General features: G+C 40.5%; 1 protein-coding gene across 12 annotated transcripts in view; it reads left to right on the forward strand.

The window, feature by feature from the left end:
* YAP1 (Yes1 associated transcriptional regulator) overlaps positions 1–22,546 on the forward strand; it is a 147,989-nt gene that overhangs the window by 47,989 nt on the left and 77,454 nt on the right. For all 12 annotated transcript variants that reach the window (XM_062196918.1, XM_062196922.1, XM_062196920.1 and 9 more), the window contains exon 3: positions 21,511–21,626. In XM_062196918.1, coding sequence (XP_062052902.1) covers positions 21,511–21,626 — 116 coding nt within the window. The remainder of the gene's footprint in view (positions 1–21,510; positions 21,627–22,546) is intronic.

Below are 22,546 nucleotides of genomic sequence, written 5' to 3' on the forward strand. Positions count from 1 at the left end.
AGAGTGTCAGCCCTTGTTTATATGTTAAAAGTTTCATGTGTGCTTTTCCTTTGGTGAGGGCTGTTTGCCTACTATATTCAGAAGTGTTTAGTTTGGATTTTTTTGATTGCCTTCCTGGTGATATGCTATTTGGGAAATAATTTCCAGACTGTTAGACTTGTCCTGTTGGAATATTTTGGGTAGCAGAAACCCTATGATGTTAACAGTAGAAATCTTGAATGTAGTCATAAACATGTAATGAATATGGTTCTTCGTTTGTAACTAACTATGATTACCTCACAGTGGATAAATTGGCCAACAGACTGAACAAATCCTTATTTGGAAGCCACTGGTGTCTGATGTGGCCACAGAAATCTGATTATAGCTTTGTTTGACTGCCTAAACCCGTCTTCTTCCTAGTCCTTGGTTGAGGGCCCTAGGCCTAAGTCATGTCTTTGCAAACTAGATCAAAGTTGGAACTCATTTGTTCCCTTGTCTCAACAGATTTTTTTTTCTCCCCCTAGACTGACAGTTATAAAATGAAAGGATAATATGGCTAAGATCTGTAACTGTATAAGACAATTCATTTCTTTTCGACATCTAATAGGTTTCATTTAAAAAAAACTTTTTGCCCAGGAATATCAGCTTAAGCAGTAAGATAAAACCGTTGACCATCTGGTTCTTTGGAGTACAAAAATATCATCTTGTATCTATGTAAAAGTTTCAGCTTATGAAAGAATATGTGAAACTGCTAGATTATTCTCCATATTTTTTGTTCTCTTAAAAATATTTGTTTACTTGAAAGGCAGAGTTATGGAGAGAAGAGGGGGAGACAGAGAGAGAGTTTCCGTCTTCTGATTCACTCTCCAAATTGCTGCAACAACCAGGGATGGGCCAGGCCAAAGCCAGGAGTCTGGAACTCTATCCGGGTTAGATAAAAGGCATATGGGATCAAGATTGAGAGAACTTTGTGTCTCTGGGTGCCTCAACTTGAAATTTGGTATTATTCTTGTAACTACCGCATCTTCATCCCTTCCTTGGGGAATAATACTTTCAAAGGAGAAATGTGTTTATCACTCTTATGGCAACATGGTTAAATTGTGTTTAAACTGATTTCATATTTGTGAGAAGGTACTCATTTTCTTTAACCTAAAGCTATAGGATTAGATTACAGTGTGGTATAAATTTGGGTAGTATAATCAATTGTCATGTTAGCTTTAGTGTGTTTCTGCCCACAGTTGTTGCTAATTTTAACTCATTTTACCAGCCTTCAGTGATTATTTAAATTTCAGCTTGAGACTTTGATTTCTGATAATCATGGAGGCAAAGCATGTCTCATCCTTATCAAACAATTACAGTATGTGCATGTCTCTGAACTTTTGAGGCTTCTAAAATAGTCCATGATAGACATATACAAATATAAAAAGCATATAGTTGTGGCTTAGGAACTGTAGCTCATAGGAGGATTATATTGAACAATGTATCATTGTTCCTAGAGTCAATTAAGCGTGTAGGTTTAGCTGGCTGGGAACAGCTTCTAGCATGTGACTCTATAAATAACACTTGCACAACAAACATGGGCTTGATAAGTGAGCAGTAAATCTGGGCTGACTGCCCACTCCCAATACTGCCATCATAGTACTTTGATGGCCTTACAGCAATAAGAGAAATTTTAAATGAAAACATTCTTTATACCATTTTGTATTATTCCTGGTTTTAAAGTCTTAATCTTATTCAAGTAAGCTTTTCTTAATAAAAAAAATTTTAGTTTGATCAACTGATTTCTCATTTGTTAAGTAGAGATTTTCTCACTTCTATTCAAGGGTGAGGGTGATTTGGTTGCCCTGATGTCTTTGGCATAAATGCAGAACAAATTTCTATTATGTTTATCTTTGTTCATTTTTTATATGGAAAAAAATTAGGAATTTATTTTTTTTAACCTTTGTTTAAAAATATAAATTTCCAAAGTACAACTTTTGGATTATAGCAGCTTTTTCCCCCCATAACCTCCCTCCCACCCACAACCATCCCATCTCCCGCTCCCTCTCCCATTCCATTCACATCAAGATTCATTTTCAATTGTCTTTATATACAGAAGATCAATTTAGTATATACTAAGTAAAGATTTCAACAGTTTGCACCCACACAGAAACACAAAGTATAGAGTACTGTTTGAGTACAAGTTATACTGTTAATTCACACAGTACAACACATTAAGGATAGAGATCCTACATGGGGAGTAAGTGCACAGTGACTCCTGTTGTTGATTTAACAATTGACACTCTTGTTTATGGTGTCAGTAATCACCTGAGACTCTTGTCATGAGCTGCTAAGGCTATGGAAGCCTTTGGAGTTCACCAGCTCCAATCATATTCAGACAAGGTCATAGTCAAAAGTGGAAGTTCTCTCCTCCCTTCAGAGAAAGGTGCCTCCTTCTTTGATGGCCCGTTCTTTCCACTGAGATCTCAATCACAGAGATCTTTCATTTCGTTTTTTTGTTTGTTTTTTGTTTTGCCAGAGTGTCTTGGCTTCCCATGCCTGAAATACTCTCATGGGCTTTTTAGCCAGATCCAAATGCCTTAAGGGCTGATTCTGAGGCCAGAGTGCTATTTAGGACATCTGCCATTCTATGAGTCTGCTGTGTATGCCGCTTCCCATGTTGGATTGTTCTCTCCTTTTTAATTCTATCACTTAGTATTAGCAGACACTAGTCTTGTTTGTGTGATCCCTTTGACTCTTTTTTTTTGGACAGGCAGAGTGGATAGTGAGAGAGACAGAGAGAAAGGTCTTCCTTTTTGCCGTTGGTTCACCCTCCAATGGCCGCTGCAGCCAGCGCATCTCACTGATCCGAAGCCAGGAGCCAGGTGCTTCTCCCGGTCTCCCATGCGGGTGCAGGGCCCAAGGACTTGGGCCATCCTCCACTGCCTTCCCAGGCCATAGCAGAGAGCTGGCCTGGAAGAGGGGCAACCGGGACAGAATCCGGTGCCCCAACCGGGACTAGAACCCGGTGTGCCAGCGCCACAAGGCGGAGGATTAGCTTGTTAAGCCATGGCGCCGGCCCCCTTTGACTCTTAATCCTATCATTATGATCAATTGTGTACAGAAATTGATCACTTGGACTAGTGGGATGGCGTTGGTACATGCCACCTTGATGGGATTGAATTGGAATCCCATGGCAGGTTTCTAACTCTGCCATTAGGGGTAAGTCTGAGTAAGCATGTGCCAAACTGTACATCTCCTCCCTCTCTTATTCCCGCTCTTATATTTAACAGGGATCACTTTTCAGTTAAATTTAAATGCTTAAGAATTGTGTGTTAATTACAGAGTTTAACCAATGGTATTAAGTAGAACAAAAAAAATACTAAAAGGAATAAAGTATTAAGTTGTTCCTTGAAAGTCAGCACAAGGGCTGATGCAGTCATTGTTTCTCATAGTATCCATTTTACTTCAACAGGTTTCCTTTTAGGCACTCAGTTGTCACTGATCAGGGAGAACATATGATATTTGTCCCGTTGGGACTGGCTTATTTCACTCAGCATGATGTTTTCCAGATTCCTCCATTTTGTTGCAGATGACAGGATTTAATTTTTTTTTACTGCTGTATAGTATTCTATAGCGTACATATCCCATAATTTCTTTATCCTGTCTACTATTGATGGGCATTTAGGATGATTCCATGTCTTAGCTATTGTGAATTGAGCTGCAATAAACATTAAGGTGCAGACAGCTCTTTTATTTGCCAATTTAATTTCCTTTGGGTAAATTCCAAGGAGTGGGATGGCTGGGTTGTATGGTAGGGTTATATTCAGGTTTCTGAGGAATCTCCAGACTGACTTCCATAGTGGCTTAACCAGTTTGCATTCCCACCAACAGTGGGTTAGTGTCCCTTTTTCCCCACATCCTCTCCAGCATCTGTTGTTGGTGGATTTCTGAATGTGAGCCATTCTCACTGGGGTGAGGTGAAACCTCATTGTGGTTTTGATTTGCATTTCCCTGATTGCTAGTGATCCTGAACATTTTTTCATGTGCCTGTTGGCCATTTGGATTTCCTCTTTTGAAAAATGTCTATTTAGTTCCTTGGCCCATCTCTTAAGTGGGTTGTTTTGTTGTTGTACAGTTTCTTGATCTCTTTCTAGATTCTGGTTATTAACCCTTTATCTGTTGCATAGTTTGCAAATAATTTTTCCCATTCTGTTGATTGCTTCTTCACTTTCCTGACTGTTTTCTTTTGAAGTACAGAAACTTCTCAATTTGATGCAATCCCAAATGTTAATTTTGGCTTTGACTGCCTGTGCTTCTGGGGTCTTTTCCAAGAATTCTTTGCCTGTGCCTATATCTTGCAGGGTTTCTCCAATGTTCTGTAATAATTTGATGGTGTCGGGTCATAGATTTAAGTCTTTAATCCATGTTGAGTGGAATTTTGTGTAAGGTGAAAGGAAGGGGTCTTGCTTCATGCTTCTGCACGTGGAAATCCAGTTTTCCCAGCACCATTTCCCAGCACACTGAATAGACTGTGCTTGCTCCAGGGATTGGTTTTAGATCCTTGATCAAATATAAGTTGGCTGTGAGTGTTTGGATTGATTTCTGGTGTTTCTATTCTGTTCATTGGTCTATCCATCTGTTTCTGTATCAGTACTATGCTGTTTTGATTACAACTGTCCTGTAGTATGTCCTGAAATCTGGTATTGTGATGCCTCCGACTTTGTTTTTGTTGTACAAGATTGCTTTAGTTATTCGAGGTCTGCTGTGCCTCCATATGAATTTCAGCATCGGTTTTCCAGATCTGAGAAGAATGTGTTTGGTATTTTGATTGGTATTGCATTGAATCTATAAATTGCTTTTGGGAGAATGGACATTTTGATAATATTGATTCTTCCAATCCATGAGCATGGAATATTTTTGTATTTTTTGGTATCCTCTTCTATTTCTTTCTTTAATAATTCTCATCGTAGAGATCTTTGATATCCTTGGTTATGTTTATTCCAAGATACTTTTTTTTGTAGATATTGTGAATGGGATTGATCTTAGTAGTTCTTTCTCAGCAGTGGCATTGCCTGTGTATACAAAGGCTGTTGATTTTTGTGCATTGATTTTATATCCTGCTACTTTGCCAAACTCTTCTATGAGTTCTAATAGTCTCTTAGTAGAGTTCTTTGGATCCCCTAAGTAAATAATCATCGTCCGCAAAGAGGGATAGTTTGAGTTCTTCCTTTCCAATTTGTATCCCTTTAATTTCTTTTTCTTGCATAATGGCTCTGGCTAAAATTTTCAGTACTGTATTGAATAGCAGTGGTGAGAATGGACATCCCTGTCTGGTACCAGATCTCAATGGAAATGCTTCCAACTTTTTCCCATTCAGTAGGATGCTGGCCGTGGGTTTTTCATAAATTGCTTTGATTGTATTGAGGAATGTTCCTTCTATACGCAATATGAGTTTTCATCATGAAAGGGTGTAGTATTTTATCAAATGCTTTCTCTGCATCTATTGAGATAATCATATGGTTTTTCTTCTGCAGTTTGTTACGTGGTGTATTACATTGATTTGCAAACTGTTCATATAGTATAGTGAAATTACAAGTCATGGCAGCAAAGGTGAGTTCATAAAAATGCGTTATATCAGTATCTAAGCAGGTTACTCTTAAAATAAGTAACTTTTAAAATTCTTTCTGTTTTTCCTCTTGTAATTCAATGAAGTCTTACAGGTGTGTTAGGAGCTTAAAAGCAAACTTTTGATAGCTGCATTTAAAAAAAGTTTGTATTCATGAAGGTTGTATATTATTTTGTGTATCAGTCAGCTTTTCATTACTATGACAAAAAAAAGGCAACTAACTTTAAAAAGTTTTGGAGATTGACAATCCAAGTTCAGGGGTCCCATGCTTTGGTTCAGCATCTGGTAATATCATTCTTGCTGGCAGAGTCCTGAGGCTGTGCATAGCATCCAAGGAGTGTGTGTAATCTGTATCTGTCTATATGGTTTCTATCATATCTACCTCTAAACACCTAATTGAATTAAGTTACTACTTCTTATTACCATGGAGGTAAGATTTTTGGGCACCAAATTTTCAACACATAGGCCTGTGAGGGACATTCAGCATTCCAACTAATATCCAAGCCACAGCAATACTGTTAAAAATTCTTATTCATAATTTGTGCCATATGACATTATATAATCTTTTTTTTTCTTTTATGATTTATTTAGTTATTAGAAAGTCAGAGTTACAGAGAGGCAGAGGCAGAAGCTGAGAGGTCCTCCATCCACTGGTTTACTCCCCAAATGGCTGCAGTGGCCAAAGTCCGAAGCCAAGAGCCAGGAGCCTCTTCCAGGTCTCCCACAGATTTGCAGGGGCCTTTCCCAGGCAGTAGCAGAGAGCTGGATCAGAAGTGGAGCAGCTGGGACTCTAACCTGCGCACATCTGAGATGCGGCTTTACCTGCTGTACCACAGCATCGGCCCCATCATAGAGTTTTTTTTTTTTTTTTTTTTTTTTGACAGGCAGAGTGGATAGTGAGAGAGACAGAGAGAAAGGTCTTCCTTTTTGCCGTTGGTTCACCCTCCAATGGCTGCCGCGGCCAGCGCACTGCACTGATCTGAAGCCAGGAGCCAGGTGCTTCCCCTGGTCTCCCATGCGGGTGCAGGGCCCAAGCACTTGGGCCATCCTCCACTGCACTCCCAGGCCACAGCAGAGAGCTGGCCTGGAAGAGGGGCAACCGGGACAGAATCCGGCGCCCCGACCGGGACTAGAACCTGGTGTGCCAGCGCCGCAAGGCAGAGGATTAGCCTATTGAGCCACAGCGCTGGCCTTCATCATAGAGTCTTACCAGAGTTAGAAAGAACCAGTTTGTTAGGGAGCTGTGGTGGGGTACCGACTATTTAAGATTACTTCTGGTATAAGACAGAATGACAGAGATCTTCTGTCCTCTGATTCACTCCCCAAATGGCTGCAGTAGTCAGCTCTGGATCAGGCTGAATGAAGCCAGGAGCCAGGAACTTTTCTTGGGGCTCTCCCACTTGGGGAGCAGGGACCACAGCTGGATTGGCAGCAGGTAACTGGGACTTGAACTGACACTCCCATATGGTGTCACAAGCAACTGCTTAACCCACTACATCACAATGCCAGCACCTTATACAGATTTTTTTTAGCTTAAAATAAAAGGTCTTTACACATAATATATATATATATATATATATATATATATATATATATATATATATAATGTATATATATTTATATACATACTATATATACATTACATTACATTTATTTATTTATTTGAAAGGCAGAGTTAGAAAGAGAGAGGGAGATACAGAGAGAGAGTTCTTCCATCCATTGGTTCACTCTCCAAATGGCCACAACAGCCAGGGTTGGCCCAGGCCAAAGCCAGGAGCTAAGAAATTCTTGGTCTCCCGCATGGGTACAGGGTCCCAAGGACTTGGACCATCTTCTGCTGTTTTTCCAGGCACGTAAGTGGGGAGCTGGATTGGAAATGGAGAAGCCAGGACTCAAACCTGTAACCAGCACTTCAGGCGTGCCAGCACTTCAGGCAGCAGCTTTGTCTGCTGTGCCAGTACTCCAGCCCAGCTCCAACCACTGCAGCCATTTGGGAAGCGAATCAGCAGATGGAAGACTTCTCTCTGCTTCTGCGTAACTCTGCCTTTCAAACAAATAAATAAATAAATATTTTTAAGAAAGTCAATAATATTGTTCTAATACTGTAAAATCCATTTCCCATTAAGTTACTTAGTGTCCTTTAAATAAAGGTTATGAATTTAGTATTTGCAAATAAAATGTACAACCAAGAATTTGAAGAATGTCTTGGAGTTTATTGGGATGGGCTTTAGCTGGTACATAGGAAATGTTTCTTATTCTTTGTATTGGTTTAGATTGACAGAGTTGGCTATCTTATGACTTAAGTTAAAAAAAATTGTGTAGAAAAGTTTTAACAACATTTTGAGGTATTTAGGGTTATGATATTCTTTTATTTTCAAATTATTTTGCTGTTTTTCCCTTTGGAGCTGAATTCCTTTGTGAGTTTCAAGCTGACAGCTCAATGCAAGTTGAGCTAATAATAATGATCCTGAAACATTTTTATCCTTTTGTTCTTTGTCCCAAAACCTGTAGTATCTATTTGTGGGTCTCATTACCTTTGAGATGAAAACCAAACTCCTTTTAAAATTTTGAATCTTGCCTCATGAAGATATCCATGTATTATGTGTTAATTAGAAAATAGAATAGTTAATTTCTTAAAAGCCTTACATCTGTCATTCTCACTTTTATTTTATTCTTAAATACGTCTGGACCCATACACCAATGAATTTTTCCTATTTTAAATACTGTGCTAGCAAAAGGATTAAGTTAGAAAAAATACTTGAGGACCTTTAGTATACCGTCTTAGTTGCTTTATATATAACTGAATGTAACCCTTACAACTTGGGAAAGCAAGTAAATAAATCAGTCACACTTTACTGAAGCTGAAACACGTAATATAATCAAGATTGTCTTTGATAGAGAGGATTTTAATATACATCTGCTTTACTTTTACTTTTTTACAGAGCAAGCATTTAAAAGAAGTCATCCCGGTCTTTAAATTGTTAAGTGGAAATTTGTGGAATGATTGGGGAAAAGATTAAGGAAAACTTGTAGCCTCAAGAAGTGTAGTAGATATTTCAAAAGAATCAAAGATTCGTAGTCAGTTTATATAGCTGACAACACTTGATTTACACAAAGGATTTTTTTCCTTAAGCAAGTATGTTCTCTAAGTTCACTCCTCATCTTAAAACCCTTACTTGTTTATATACCATTGAAGCAAACAACAAGCAGAGTCATGAAGTATAGATTCTGAGATGTTTTTGTAGTAGTCTTTGAACCTAGTACTTTATAGGGGATTTGATAGTACAGTATTAGCAAGAAAAAAAACTAGATGGAGGAGCAGCCTGCAGGATATCATATCTGAATCCTAATTTAAACCAGTGCCAGAAATCTTACTTCTAGCACATGAAACTAACATAAGTGTTTAAACATTCAAACCACCATTTTATCATTTTTTCCTTTATTTTAAAGGTAAACAAATTTGATATATACCATAGATCAGGGAGAACATTTGGTATTTGTCTTTGTGGGACTGGCTTATTTCACTAAGCATAGTGGCTCCCAGTTGCATCTATTTTGTTGGCAAAAGATTTAATTCCTTTTTTACGTCTGAGTAGTATTCCACTCTATCTGTCTACCACAATTTCTTTATGCAGTCATCAGTTGATGGACATCTGGGTTAATTCTGTATCTTAGCTATTGTGAATTGAGCTGCAGTAAATATGGAGGTGCAGATAATTCTTTCATATGCTGATTTCATTTCATTTGGGTAAATTCCCAGGAGTGGGATTGCTAGGTCCTATGGTATATCAATTTTCAGCTTTCTGAGTTATCTCCATACTGTCTTCTGCAATGGCTATAATACTTTACATTCCTACCAACAGTGGATTAGATTACCTTTTCCCCCATATCCTCACCAGCATTTATTGTTTGTTCATTTCTGTATGAGAGCCATTCTACCTGGGGTGAGGTGAAACTTCTTTGTGGTTTTGATTTACATTTCTCTGATGGCTGGTGATCCTGAGCATTTTTTTCATCTATCCTGTTGGCCATTTGAATTTCCTTTCTTGAAAAACGCCTGTTCAAGTCCTTTTTCTGTTTCTTAACTGGATTGTTTGTTTTGTTAAGTTTCTTCAGTTCTTTATAGACTCTGGATATTAATCATTTATCAGTTTCATAGTCTGCAAATATTTTCTCCAATTCTGTCAGTTGCCTCTTCACTTTGCTAAGTGTTTCCCTTCCAGTGTAGAAGCTTCTCAGTTGATGTAATCCTATTTGTCAATTTTGGTTTTGATTCCTTGTGCTTTTGGGGTCTATTCCAAGAAGTCTTTGCCTTTGCCAATGTCTTGCAGAGTTCTCCCAACATTCTCTTAGAGTAATTTGATGGTTTCATGTCTTAGGTTTAGATCATTGATCCATTGTAAGTTGATTTTTGTATAAGATGTAAGGTAGGGATCTTGTTTCATACTTCAGCTTGTGGCGATCCAGATTTTCCCAGCACCATTTGTTAAAGAGACTGTCCTTCCTCTAGGAATTGATTTTAGCTCCTTTGTCAAAGATTTGTTGGTTGTAGATGCAAGGATTGATTTCTGGAGTTTCTGTTCTGTTCCATTGGTCTGCATATCTATTTTTGTGCCAGTACCAGGCTGTTTTGATTATAACTGCCCCATAGTATGTCTTGAAGTCTGGTATTGTGATGCCTCCGGCTTTGCTTTTATTGTTTAAGATTGCTGTAGCTGTTCAGTGTCTCTTGTGTTTCTATATGAATTTTAGCATTTTTTTTTCTAGATCTGAGTAGAATGTCTTTGGTGCACTGAATCTGTAAATTGCTTTGTGTAGTATGGACATTTTGATGATATTCTTCCAATACACAAACATAGAAGGTTTTTCCATTTTTTTTGTGTCTTCTGTTTCTTTTTTTAATGTTTCATAATTTTCATCGTGGAGATCTTTCACCCCCTTGGTGAAGCATATTCCAAGGAATTTAATTTTTTTTATAGGTATTGTGAATGGGATTGATCGTAGTTCTTTCTCAGCTATGACATTGTTTATGTATACAAAACCTGTTGATTTTTATGTGTTCATTTTATATCCTGCAAGTTTATCAAATTCTTATGAGTTCCAATGGTATCTTAGTGGAGTCTTTTGGTTCTCCTATGTATAGAATCATGCCATCTACAGATAGGGACAATTTGACTTCCTCGTTTCCAGTTTGCATCCCTTTGATTTCTTTTTCTTAATTCCAGCTTCTTTCTAATTTGTACCTTGACAAGGGTTGGGCTGAGGTTGGCAGGGCAGCATGGTATTGACTCTGGAACTTGGGTTCCTGCTACCCAAGTGGAAGACCTGGATTGAGTTCTGGACTTATAACTTTGATTGGCCCACTCCTAACTGTTGTGGGCGTTTGGGGGAGTGAACTAGTCGACAAAAGATCTCTGTCTACCTTTCAAATAAATAAAAATTAAGGGCTGGCGCCGTGGCTCACTAGGCTAATCCTCTGTGGCGCCGGCACCCCGGGTTCTAGTCCCAGTTGGGGTGCCGGTTCTGTCCCGGTTGCTGCTCTTCCAGTCCAGCTCTCTGCTGTGGCCCAGGAAGGCAGTAGAGGATGGCCCAAGTGCTTGGGCCCTGCACCCGCATGGGAGACCAGGAGGAAGCACCTAGCTCCTGGCTTCGGATTGGCGCAGCGTGCCGGTTTTAGTTGGCCATATGAGGGGTGAACCAATGGAAGGAAGACCTTTTTCTCTGTCTCTCTCTGTCTCTCTAACTCTGCCTATCCAAAAAAAAAATTTTTTTTTAAGAAAAAAAGTGAAGGAGTACAGTAATCATAATACTTCCATAATTCGTTTATCTCTATCACTTAATTGAATCTTTAATGTTCTATGATGACTGTATTTTATATAATAAAGGTAAGTTTCAAGGCTGGTGCTGTGTGTAGCTGGTAAAGCCAGTGTTTGCAGTGCCAGTATACCATATGAGTGCCAGTTCGTCTCCTGACTGCTTCATTTCCTATCCAGCTCCCTGTGCCTGGGAAGGCAGCAGAGGATGGCACAAGTCCTTGAGCCCCTGCACTCATGTGGGTGACCCAAAAGAAGCTCCTGCCTCCTAACTTTGGCCTGGCCTAGCCCTGGCAGTTGCGGCCATTTGGGGAGTGAGCCATCGGATGGAAGATCAATCCCTCTCTTTTTCTCCTTCTCTGTAAATCTGCCTTTCAAATAAATAAAAAAATTTTTTTAAATACCAAAAAACAAGATAATTTCCTGTTCCAATAACAGTTCATTTGCCAGCTCTGGATTAGTATTAATAGTTGATGATATGAAAAAAGAAAGTATTTAAAAGGGTTCTTTTTTATAATTACATACCCTGTAAAATTCTGCTTTTTCAGAGTAACAGATTATCATTTTATAAAATCTTTTCTATTTGGAGACAGTAATATGGACTGAAAAGACCACTGATCAAGAAACTAAAAGATGTGTTTAATCCTGATTGTATAACTCACTAGCAGTTACTTGGTTTTCCTGTTTGTCCTTATTTGAGAAGTAAGAAGCATTTTAAGTAAGGAAGTCTTGATTTTGCCCATCTTCTGCTTGTTACCATCTCAACACGAGATTTTCTAGTCCCTTTTCACTGTCAGTGATTATCTCCTCAGAGGAACCAGATCATCCTGAGAGTAGTGACCAGAGGCTGGCCACTTTGTTCTGTACAGTAAATCCCAGGATTTCAGAGATGAGGCAGCACATGTATCTGGTATATGGGAAACTTGTGGTAGGACATTTCTTTGACTTTCAGAATCCACATAGAGGACTCCCCCCACCCCCACCCCCATTCCCCTGTAGCCAGGATTTATTCATATGGGAAGATATGCTTGTTTATCACTGGTCCCATCTGAAAGCCCTGGGAACTTTTTTTTTTTTTTAAGATTTATTTATTTACTTGAAAGTCAAGAGTTACATGGAGAGTGAAGTAGAGGCAGAGAAAGAAAGAGAGGTCCTCCATCTGCTGGTTCACTCCCCAACTGGCCACAACAGCTGGAGCTGCGCCGATCCGAAGCCAGGAGCCTCTAAGTCTCCCATGCAAGTGTAGGGGCCCAAGGATATAGGCCATCTTCCGCTGCCCTCCCAGGCCACAGCAGAGAGCTGGATCAGCAATGGAGCAGTGGACTTGAACTGGTGCTCACAAGGGATGCCGGCACTGCAGGCATTGGCCTAACCTGCTATGCCACAGTGCCAGCCCCTGGGAACTTCTCTTACCTACATTATTCCTTTTGTATTTGAACTGGAAAGATATGAAAGATGTGTGATCCTGGGTTTTTTAGTTTACTGATTGTTCTTGCTGGGGAGATTTCTGTCTCCTATTTAATTGTTGCAAAGGTTGAAGGAGGAAAGGTGATAGATCATTTAGCGGTTAGTCTTAAGAAATATAAACTATACCCCAAATGCTCTCACAGCATAGAATGACTCATGTAGTAGAACGTGTAGTAGTGATGTAGTAGAAAGTGTATGTTTTTTGTTGTTTTTGTTGTTGTTGTTGTTCTAGTACTAGTGGTTGAACTCTGTAATTAACACACAATTACTCTTAGGTGTTTAAATTTTAACTGAAAGGTGATCCCTGTTAAATTTAAGAGTGGAAAAAGAGAGGGAGGAGATGTACAATTTGGGATATGCACAATCAGCCTTGCCCCAAATGGTGGAGTTAGAAATGTGCCAGGGGATTCCAATACAATCCCATCAAGGTGGCATGTACCAATGCCATCTCACTAGTCCAAGTGATCCATTTCAGTTCACATTCGATGGCTCTGATAGGTCTAAGAGTCAAAGGGATCACACAAACAAGACAAGTGTCTGCTAATACTAACTGATAGAATCAAAAAGGGAGAGAAAGATCCAACATGGGAAGTGGGATACACAGCAGACTCATAGAATGGCAGACGTCCTAAACAACACTCAGGCCTCAGAATCAGCCCTTAAGGCATTTGGATCTGGCTGAAGAGCCCATGAGAGTATTGTAGGCATGGAAAGCCAAGATACCATGGAAAAGAAAAAAAGAAGAAGACCTAAATGAAAGATCTCTGTGAGTGAGATCCCAGTGGAAAGAACAGGGCCATCAAAGAAGGAGGTACCTTTCTCCGAAGGGAGGAGAGAACTTCCACTTTGACTATGACCCTATCGGAATAAGATCAAAGTCAGCGAACTCTAAAGGCTTCCATAGCCCTGGCAACTCATGACTAGAGCCTAGGGAGATTACTGACGCCATGAACAGGAGTGTCAAATTGTTAAGTCAGCAACAAAAGTCACTGTGTACTTACATCCCATGTGGGATCTGTCCCTAATGTGTTGTCTAATGTGCAGTGATGAAACAGTATTTTTACACTTTGTGTTTCTGCGTGGGTACAAACTGATGAGATCTTTATTAATTATATACTGAATCGATCTTCTGTATATAAAGATAATTGGAAATGAAAAAAGGAAAAACCTGGTGTTAAATTGGAAATGGCATAGAAAATTAATTTTTTTAAAAAAATATATTATGTAAGATCTCTGTCTTTAATGTACTGTACACTCTTATTTAATGCTATAACTAGTACTCCAACAGTATTTTTTTTCACTTTGTGTTACTATATGGGGACAAACTGTTGAAATCGTTACCTAATATATACTAAACTGATCTTCTGTATATAAAGAGAATTGAAAATGAATCATGATGTGATTGGAAGGAGAGAGGGAGCGGGAGAGGGGAGGGTTGTGGGTGGGAGGGAAATTTTGGGAGGGGGAAGCCATTGTAACCCATAAGCTGTACTTTGGAAATTTATATTCATTAAATAAAAGTTTAATTAAAAAAAAAAAAAGAAAGTGTATGTTTTTTATAAGTTACGAGTTTAAATCCCAGCTCTCTTACATTCTAATTATCTGGCCTTGGCACACCACTTAATCTTAACAAATTATAGAACTTTTAAAATTTTTTAAGTGATTATTTCTTTAAATTAAACAGTGACACATTATCATCTTTCCTATTTGAACTCTGGTTTGGGGGAAATAATCTTCCATGTCTCCCTGTGGTAACTTCAGGTAGCAGTAAGGTTCTTGCTGTTTCCCTGGTGATTTGATGATGGTAACAACAATCTTGTTACTCTTTTTAAAGTAAGAACTTCTGCATTTTAATGGCTCAGGTCTGAGTTTCATGGAATTTACATCTCACAGGAGAATATTAATCTGTTTAAACATTTCTAAATATTTGTTTATTTTCATCTGTTTGAAAGGAAAAGTGACGGAGATAGAGATCAATCTTCTGGTTCACTCCCCAAATGTTCTCAACAACTAGGACTGGCTTCACCAAAGATAGCACTAAATAAAGCAAACAAAATTCTCTGTTTTCCTGAAATTTGTATTTTTTTTTTTTTTTTTGAAAGGTATAGTTAGAGAGAGAGAGAGAGAGAGATCTTTCATCCACTGTTTCATTCCGTAGATGGCCACAGTGGCTGGCACTGGGCCAGGCTGAAGCCAGGAGCCTCATCAGGGTCTCCCAATTGGGCGGTAGAGGCCTAAGGTCTTGAGTAATCTGCTGCTGCTTTTCCCAGGTCATTAGCAAGTAGCTGGGTCAGAAGTGAAGCAGCCGGTACTCGAACTGGTGCCTGTTTGCAATGTTAGCATTGTAGGTGGTGACTTTATACACGGTACCACAATGCCAGCCTCAGGAATTTGTGTTCTAATTGGAGGAAACAGGCAAATATGTAAGCTACATGTCAGATAACAATAAAGGGTTATCAAAGAAGAAAGCAAGAAGTTTAGGTAGACTGGATTCTAGATGATATGGAAGGGAAGGCCTCACTAAGATCATGACATTTAAGCAAAGACTGGAAGATGGTGAGAAAAAGTACCATGCAGGTATTTGGGAAAGAGGGGCCTGGCAACCCTTCTTTATTTGGCCTTAGCAATAATATTTCTTGGGATATGAAATGTTTTTATAGGAGTGCTCATTTATGTGATAAAAAAGGCTAGGTATCTTTGTGTATATTGTTCCAATTGATAAAATAGCATTTCTTATAGAATAAATGAAAACAATCCTTTTTTAGAAATATTTATTTACTTACTTGAAAGGCAGGGTTATTTATAGAGAGAGGGGAAGAGACAAAAAGATTTTTCATCTGGTGATTCTCTTCCCAAATAACGGCTGAGTCTGGGCCATGCTGAAGCCAGGAACTAGGAGCTTCATCCAGGTCTCCTACATTAGAGGCAGGGGTCCAAGTATCGGGATCATCCTCTGCTGCTGTCCCATATGCACTTGCAGGGAGCTGGATTGGAAGTGAAGCACCCAGTACTAGTTTGTGATGTGGGTGTTGCAGGTGATAAATTAGCCCAATATACCACAATGCCAGCCCAAAAACAAAATTCTGAAGTTAATTCTATTTCAAATTTCCTTTGGCATGTAAATGGTTGCATGCTTTTATAGTTGGAAGTTTAGTTAATTGCATCTTTATTCTGAAGTGCAACATCAGCTGAAGTTCTAAATTAATTTACTGAGGTTCAGCAGCCTTTTTAGTAGTAGAAATTTTGCTGTTTGTACATTTTAGTAACGTTTTAGCAAAACAATCTTTTAAGAGCATTGAAACTATACATTCTATGCATTATATTCAAAACTCTAATTTATTTAAAGAGGAAAGACACTTTAAGAACAAATTTATAGATTGACTACAATATTTGAGAAGGTTCTTGTCGAGACTGTTTAGTCATCATAATGTCTTCCTAAATCCCACTGGTGGAGTGCTAATGTCATCTGTAGTTTAAAGCATTGAATATCATAAGTTATGTTAACCAATTTATATAATGGGTTAATTTTAGGAGAAAATATGCTTTAAATATTTATAAAAACTTCAGCAGTCAGAATCCTGAACTTATTCCACTTTACCCCTCTCTCCTTTCCCTCACTCCGCATGTCAAGAATTTGAAGAAAGTACTGGAGATGAGGGACAGGCAGGGGCACACACCATTGAAATTTCCAAGCTGGTCATAGTGAATCACCGGCCATTTCCTTACCTGGTCTTTAGCATTATAACAGGCAATGGGGGCCGGCGCGAGGCTCACCGGGTTCTAGTCCCTGTCGGGGAGCCGGATTCTGTCCCGGTTGCCCCTCTTCCAGGCCAGCTCTGCTGTGGCCAGGGAGTGCAGTGGAGGATGGCCCAAGTGCTTGGGCCCTGTACCCCATGGGAGACCAGGAGAAGCACCTGGCTCCTGCCTTAGGATCAGCGTGGTGCGCCGGCCGCAGCACGCCGGCCGAGGCGGCCATTGGAGGGTGAACCAACGGCAAAAGGAAGACCTTTCTCTGTCTCTCTCACCATCCACTCTGTCAAAAAAAAAAAAAAAAAAAGAAAAAAAAAAAAAGAAAAAAGAAAAGAAAAGAAAAAAAGACAGGCAATGGGAAACATTTTTCTGAATTTGGGTTGTGTTGGGGACTTTTAAGTTTCTTTTCTTGAGCGTGAATATGTTAATTACCATTTATCTATAGCTTATATCTGTAAGCATGAGAAGCACTGTATGTGTAGAGAATGTTTGATGCTCTGATTTGTTCAGTGCCTCATGTAGAGGATTACAAAAGGAGTAACTGTCACTGAAGCTGATGAAGACTTCATCTATTGAAAACACGAGCAAATCATTAACTGTTGTGTAGACCTGAGCAAATGCTAGTGCTGCTGCTGAAAAGCAGATGTATCTAGCTTAAAAAAAAAAAAAAAAAAAAAAAAAGTGCTGATAAGTTAACACTTGAGAAATTACATACTCAACTAAATAAGTATTTTATCTTAACATTTAGAGTTGGTCTGTAATAGCATTGAAGGTGACAAGGTATTGTTAAATATACAAATCATTTTTATTTTCTTCTCTCTTATGCAAGCCTAAGAGCTAAAAGAACTGTTCTTCTATGTCCAGTAGTTAAGGGTCATTCTAGCCAGGGTCTGTGATCCTTTCTTTTTTCTTTAAAATTTTTAAAAAAAATTTTTTTAATTATTTGAAAGGCAGAGTTACAGAGAGGCAGAGGCAGAGAGAGAGAGAGGGGCTTCCACCTGCTGGTTCACTCCCCAAATGGCCACAGTGGCCAGAGCTGGGCCAATTGGCAGCCGGGAGCCAGGAGCTTCTTCCCAGTCTCCTATGTGGGTACAGGTGTTCAAGCACTTGGGCCTTCTTCTGCTGATTTCCTAGGCCATAGCAGAGAGCTGGAATGGAAGTGGAGCAGCTGGTTCTGGAACCAGCACCCATGTGGGATGCTGGAACTGCAGGCAGAGGCTTTACCTGTTACACCATAGAGCTGGCCCCCAATTTTTTTTTTTTTTATTGACTTTCACTTTTGTCAAAAGGCATAGAAAGACTTACACAGAGAAAGAGAATTCTTCCATTATCTGGTTCCCTCCCCAAATGCCCACAATAGCCAGGGATGGGCCAAGCAGAGGCCAGGAGCCTGGAACTCAGTTCAGATCTCCTGTGAGACTCAAGTACTTGAGCTGCTCTGCAGGGTGTGCATTAGCAGGACACTGGAATTCTAAGTAGAGCCAGGACTCAAAACAACCACTCCTGATAGGGGAACGTGGGTGTCCCAAACAACATTTTTACTACTTTGCCGAATACCTATCCCTATTACGACATTTTGATGTCTAATCCCATATACTTGTACTACACACACATATATTCTTAAAAATGATTCACCTGAGGGCCAGCATTGTTACACAACAGGTTAAGCTGCTGCCTGTGAGCCTGGCATCTCATATGAGCACTCAGCTATTCCACTTCCAATTCTACTCCCTGGTAACGGCTTGCAAAAGTACCAGAAGATGGCCCAAGTACTTATGTACAGAGTTCTCTTCAGTATCATTTTTTTTTTTTTTTTGACAGGCAGAGTGGACAGTGAGAGAGAGACAGAGAGAAAGGTCTTCCTTTTTTTTGCCGTTGGTTCACCCTCCAATGGCCGCCGTGGTAGTGCGCTGCGGCCGGCGCACCGCGCTGTTCCGATGGCAGGAGCCAGGTGCTTATCCTGGTCTCCCATGGAGTGCAGAGCCCAAACACTTGGGCCATCCTCCACTGCACTCCCTGGCCACAGCAGAGAGCTGGCCTGGAAGAGGGGCAACTGGGACAGGATCGGTGCCCCGACCGGGACTAGAACCCGGTGTGCCGGCGCCGCAAGGCGGAGGATTAGCCTGTTGAGCCACGGCGCCGTATCATTTTTAACAGCAAAAATGTGAAAGCTAACTAAAATTCAATAATAGGAGATTGATAATAAGTATGATTACAAATAATGGTTTAGGGGCCAGCTCTGTGGCGTAGTGGGTGGGGCTGCCGCCTACGGTACCAGCATCCCATATGGGTGCCGGTTTGAGACCTGGCTGCTCCACTTCCAACCCAGCTCTCTGCTATGGCCTGGGAAAGCAGTGGAGGATGGCCCAAGTCCTAGGGCCCCTGCGCCTGCGAGAGAGACCCGGAGAAATCTCCTGGCTCCTGGCTTTATTTAGATCATTGCAGCTCCGGCCGTTGCGGCCAATTGGGGAGTAAACCAACAGGTTGAAGACCTGTCTTTCTCTCTGCCTCTCTCTCTTTCTGTGTAACTCTGACTTTCAGATAACTAAATCTTAAAAAAAAAAAAAAAAAAAAAAAAAAAAAAGTCTATATGCAGCTATTGATAATATTTTAAAATAATAATAACAATACTCATAATCCAGTTCTAAAAGTCATATTAAAGAGAAGGTACAGTTTAAGGTGAATCATTTTATTTTATTTTTTTATTTTTATTTTTGACAGAGTGGATAGTGAGAGAGAGAGAGACAGAGAGAAAGGTCTTCCTTTTTGCCATTGGTTCACCCTCCAATGGCCGCTGCGGCCAGCGCATCTCACTGATCCGAAGCCAGGAGCCAGGTGCTTCTCCCGGTCTCCCATGCGGGTGCAGGGCCCAAGGACTTGGGCCATCCTCCACTGCACTCCCGGGCCATAGCAGAGAGCTGGCCTGGAAGAGAGGCAACCGGGATAGAATCCGACGCCCCAACCGGGACTAGAAGCCTGTTAAGACACGGCGCCGGCCAATTTTATTTTTTTAAAAAGATTTATTGGGGCCAGCACTTTTGTGTAGCAGGTGAAGCTACTACCTATTCCATTTATGATCTTTTTCCCTGCTATGGCCTGAGAAAGCAGTGGAAGATGACCAAAGTGCATGGGCCCCTACACCCACGTTGGGGACCTGAAGGAAGCTCCTGGCTCCTGGCTTTGGACCAGCCCAGCTCCGGTCATTGCGAGCATTTGGGGAATGAACCAGCAGATGGTAGATCTCTCTGTTTGTAACTACCATTCAAATAAATAAGTCTTAAGATTTGGACCAGGCCAAAACCAGGAGTTTCATCTTGGTTTCCCAAATTGGGTGGCAGGGGTTCTAGTACTTGGTTCCATCTTCTGCTGCTTTCCTAGGCACATTAGCAAGGAGCTGGATTAGAAGTGGAGTAGCTGGGACTTGAAGTGATGATTGATGCTGGCCTGTCCCACTGAGTGACAATGCTGGCCCACTTTGTTGTCTCTTTGTTTCATAGAATCTTTAGCTATTTTCATCTCTGTTTTTATATATGATAAAATCTATATGCAATTAGTTTAAAATATGTAGAAAATACTCTACAGCAAGGCTTTGTGTAGGAACATTTTGTTATTTGGGTCACAGGAGAAAATAACGTATAGATGGAATTTTTAATTCTTTAGGCTTCTGATTATACTTGTATATTGTAATAAGAATTTTGTGGGAGGCTTTTTAAAAAGTGCTTTCACTGTGTTGTAGTAGGTTAGGCCACTCCATGCAGTGCTGGCATCCCATATGGGCATTGGTTCGAGTCTGGGCTGCTCCACTTCTAATGTAGCTTCCTGCTGATGGCTTTGAAAAGCAGTGGATGATGGCCCAAGTGCTAGGGCCCCTGCGCCCCTGTGGGAGATCCAAAGGAAGCTCCTGGCTTCTGACTGGCCCAGCTCCAGCCATTGCAGCCATTTGGGGAGTGACCTCTCTCTTTGTCTCTCCCTCTCTATGTCGGTAACTCTGCCTCTCAAATAAATAAATAAATCTGGGGCTGGCGCTTTGGTGTAGCAGGTAAAGCTGCCACCTGCGGTGCCGACATCCCATATGGCGCAGGTTTGAGTCCCTGCTGCTCCACTTCCATTCCAGCTCTCTGCTGTAGCCTGGGAAAGCAGTGGAAGATGGCCCAAGTCCTTGGGCCCCTGCACTCACATGGGAGACTGGGAAGAAGCTCCTGGCTTCAGATTGGCACAGCTCCAGCTGTTGTGGCCATCTGGGGAATGAACCAACAGATGGAAGACCTCCCTCTCTCCCTCTCTCCCCTCTCCCCCTCTCTCCCTCCTCCTCCCTCTCTCCCTCTCCTCCTCCCCCTCCTCCTTTTCCTCTTCTTCCTCCCCTCTGCCTCTCTGTAACTCTGCCTTTCAAATAAATAAATCAATCTAATAAATATATAATGTGCTTGCTTCAGCAGCACATATACTAAAATCTAATAAATAAATAAATCTTTAATAAAAAGGGATTTAAGGCTTAAAAATTATGTTCTTTTGCCTTAACTCAGAGGGAAAAAGTGGGCGATTCCCTTGTGGATCATGAGTTTTAGTCATATGACTACTGTTTTAAATTACTAACTTGAAAACTACATTTTATCTTTAAATTGGAAGTGGGTAACAATCATCTACTAGGTGAAGATGGTTTTCCTTCCCTTAAAATGCCAGACATAACTTTTTGAAATCCTGTACTTATACTTTATGTCTCAGAGGTAAAAGTTGAGTGACTTAGTGGTGAAAAATATTGGAGAGGAAGGGTGGATGCAGTGAGGTGACAGACTTTATGTTTATGTAGAGCTTGTTTTACGCATCCTTTGCACATATGTACCCTATTAAGATTTGGGTATTTGTTATCTAATGCAGTGCATCATTTTATTTCAGTCACATCGATCAGACAACAACATGGCAGGACCCAAGGAAGGCCATGCTCTCTCAGATGAATGTTACAGCCCCCACTAGTCCACCCGTGCAACAGAATATGATGAACTCGGCCTCAGGTGAGACACTGTAATGAGAGCACACAGATGCTTATGCATTGATAAAGCTTTATGAAAAACAGTCATTATACTTTTTAGGGCAACTAGAGAAATAGTGATAATTTTGTATCCAATTTCACATAGGAGATACTTTATTTCAAAATAACATATGCTATATTGTAGCCTTGTTTAAGTTATTAAGGCATAAGAGGACCAGTAACTGAAAACCAATTTTTTTTTTTTTTAAGATTTTATTTATTTATTTATTTGAGAAGTAGAGTTACAGAGAGAGGGATAGACAGAGAGAAAGGTCTTCTATCTGCTGATTCACTCTCCAAATGGTTGCAGTGGCCGGAGCTGGCCCGATCCAAAGCCAGGAGCTTCTTCCAAGTTTCCCATGTGGGTTCAGGGGCCCAAACACTTGGGTCATCTTCTGCTTTTGCAGACCATAGCAGAGAGCCGGATTGGAAGAGGAACAGCCAAGACTTGAACCGGTGCAAATATGGGATGCCGGCGCAGCAGGCAGAAGCTTAGCCTACTTTACTACAGTACGGACCCCTAAACCGATTGTTTTTCAAGTTTTGGTTCTGAAGTATCTCAGATTTCTAGTTTTGCTCTTTTTTTTTTTTTTTTTAAAGATGTATTAATTTATTTGAAAGCAGAGTTACAGAGAGGCAGAGGCAGAAAGAGAGATGGAGAGTTCTTCATCTGCTGGTTCACTCCCAGATGGCCACAACAGCTGGAGCTGGGCTGATCAGGAGCCAGGAGCTTCTTCTGTTTCTCCCATGTAGATGTAGGGGCCCAAGCACTTGGGCTATCTTTCGCTGCTTTCCCAGATGCATTAGCAGGGAGCTAGATTGGAAGTGGAGCAGCCGGGATTCAAACTGGTTCCTATCTGGGATGCTAGCACTGCAGGCGGCAGCTTTACCCACTATGCCACA

Source organism: Lepus europaeus, chromosome 7 (genome assembly GCF_033115175.1).
Source record: "Lepus europaeus isolate LE1 chromosome 7, mLepTim1.pri, whole genome shotgun sequence".
NCBI classification, from domain to species: Eukaryota; Metazoa; Chordata; class Mammalia; order Lagomorpha; family Leporidae; genus Lepus; species Lepus europaeus.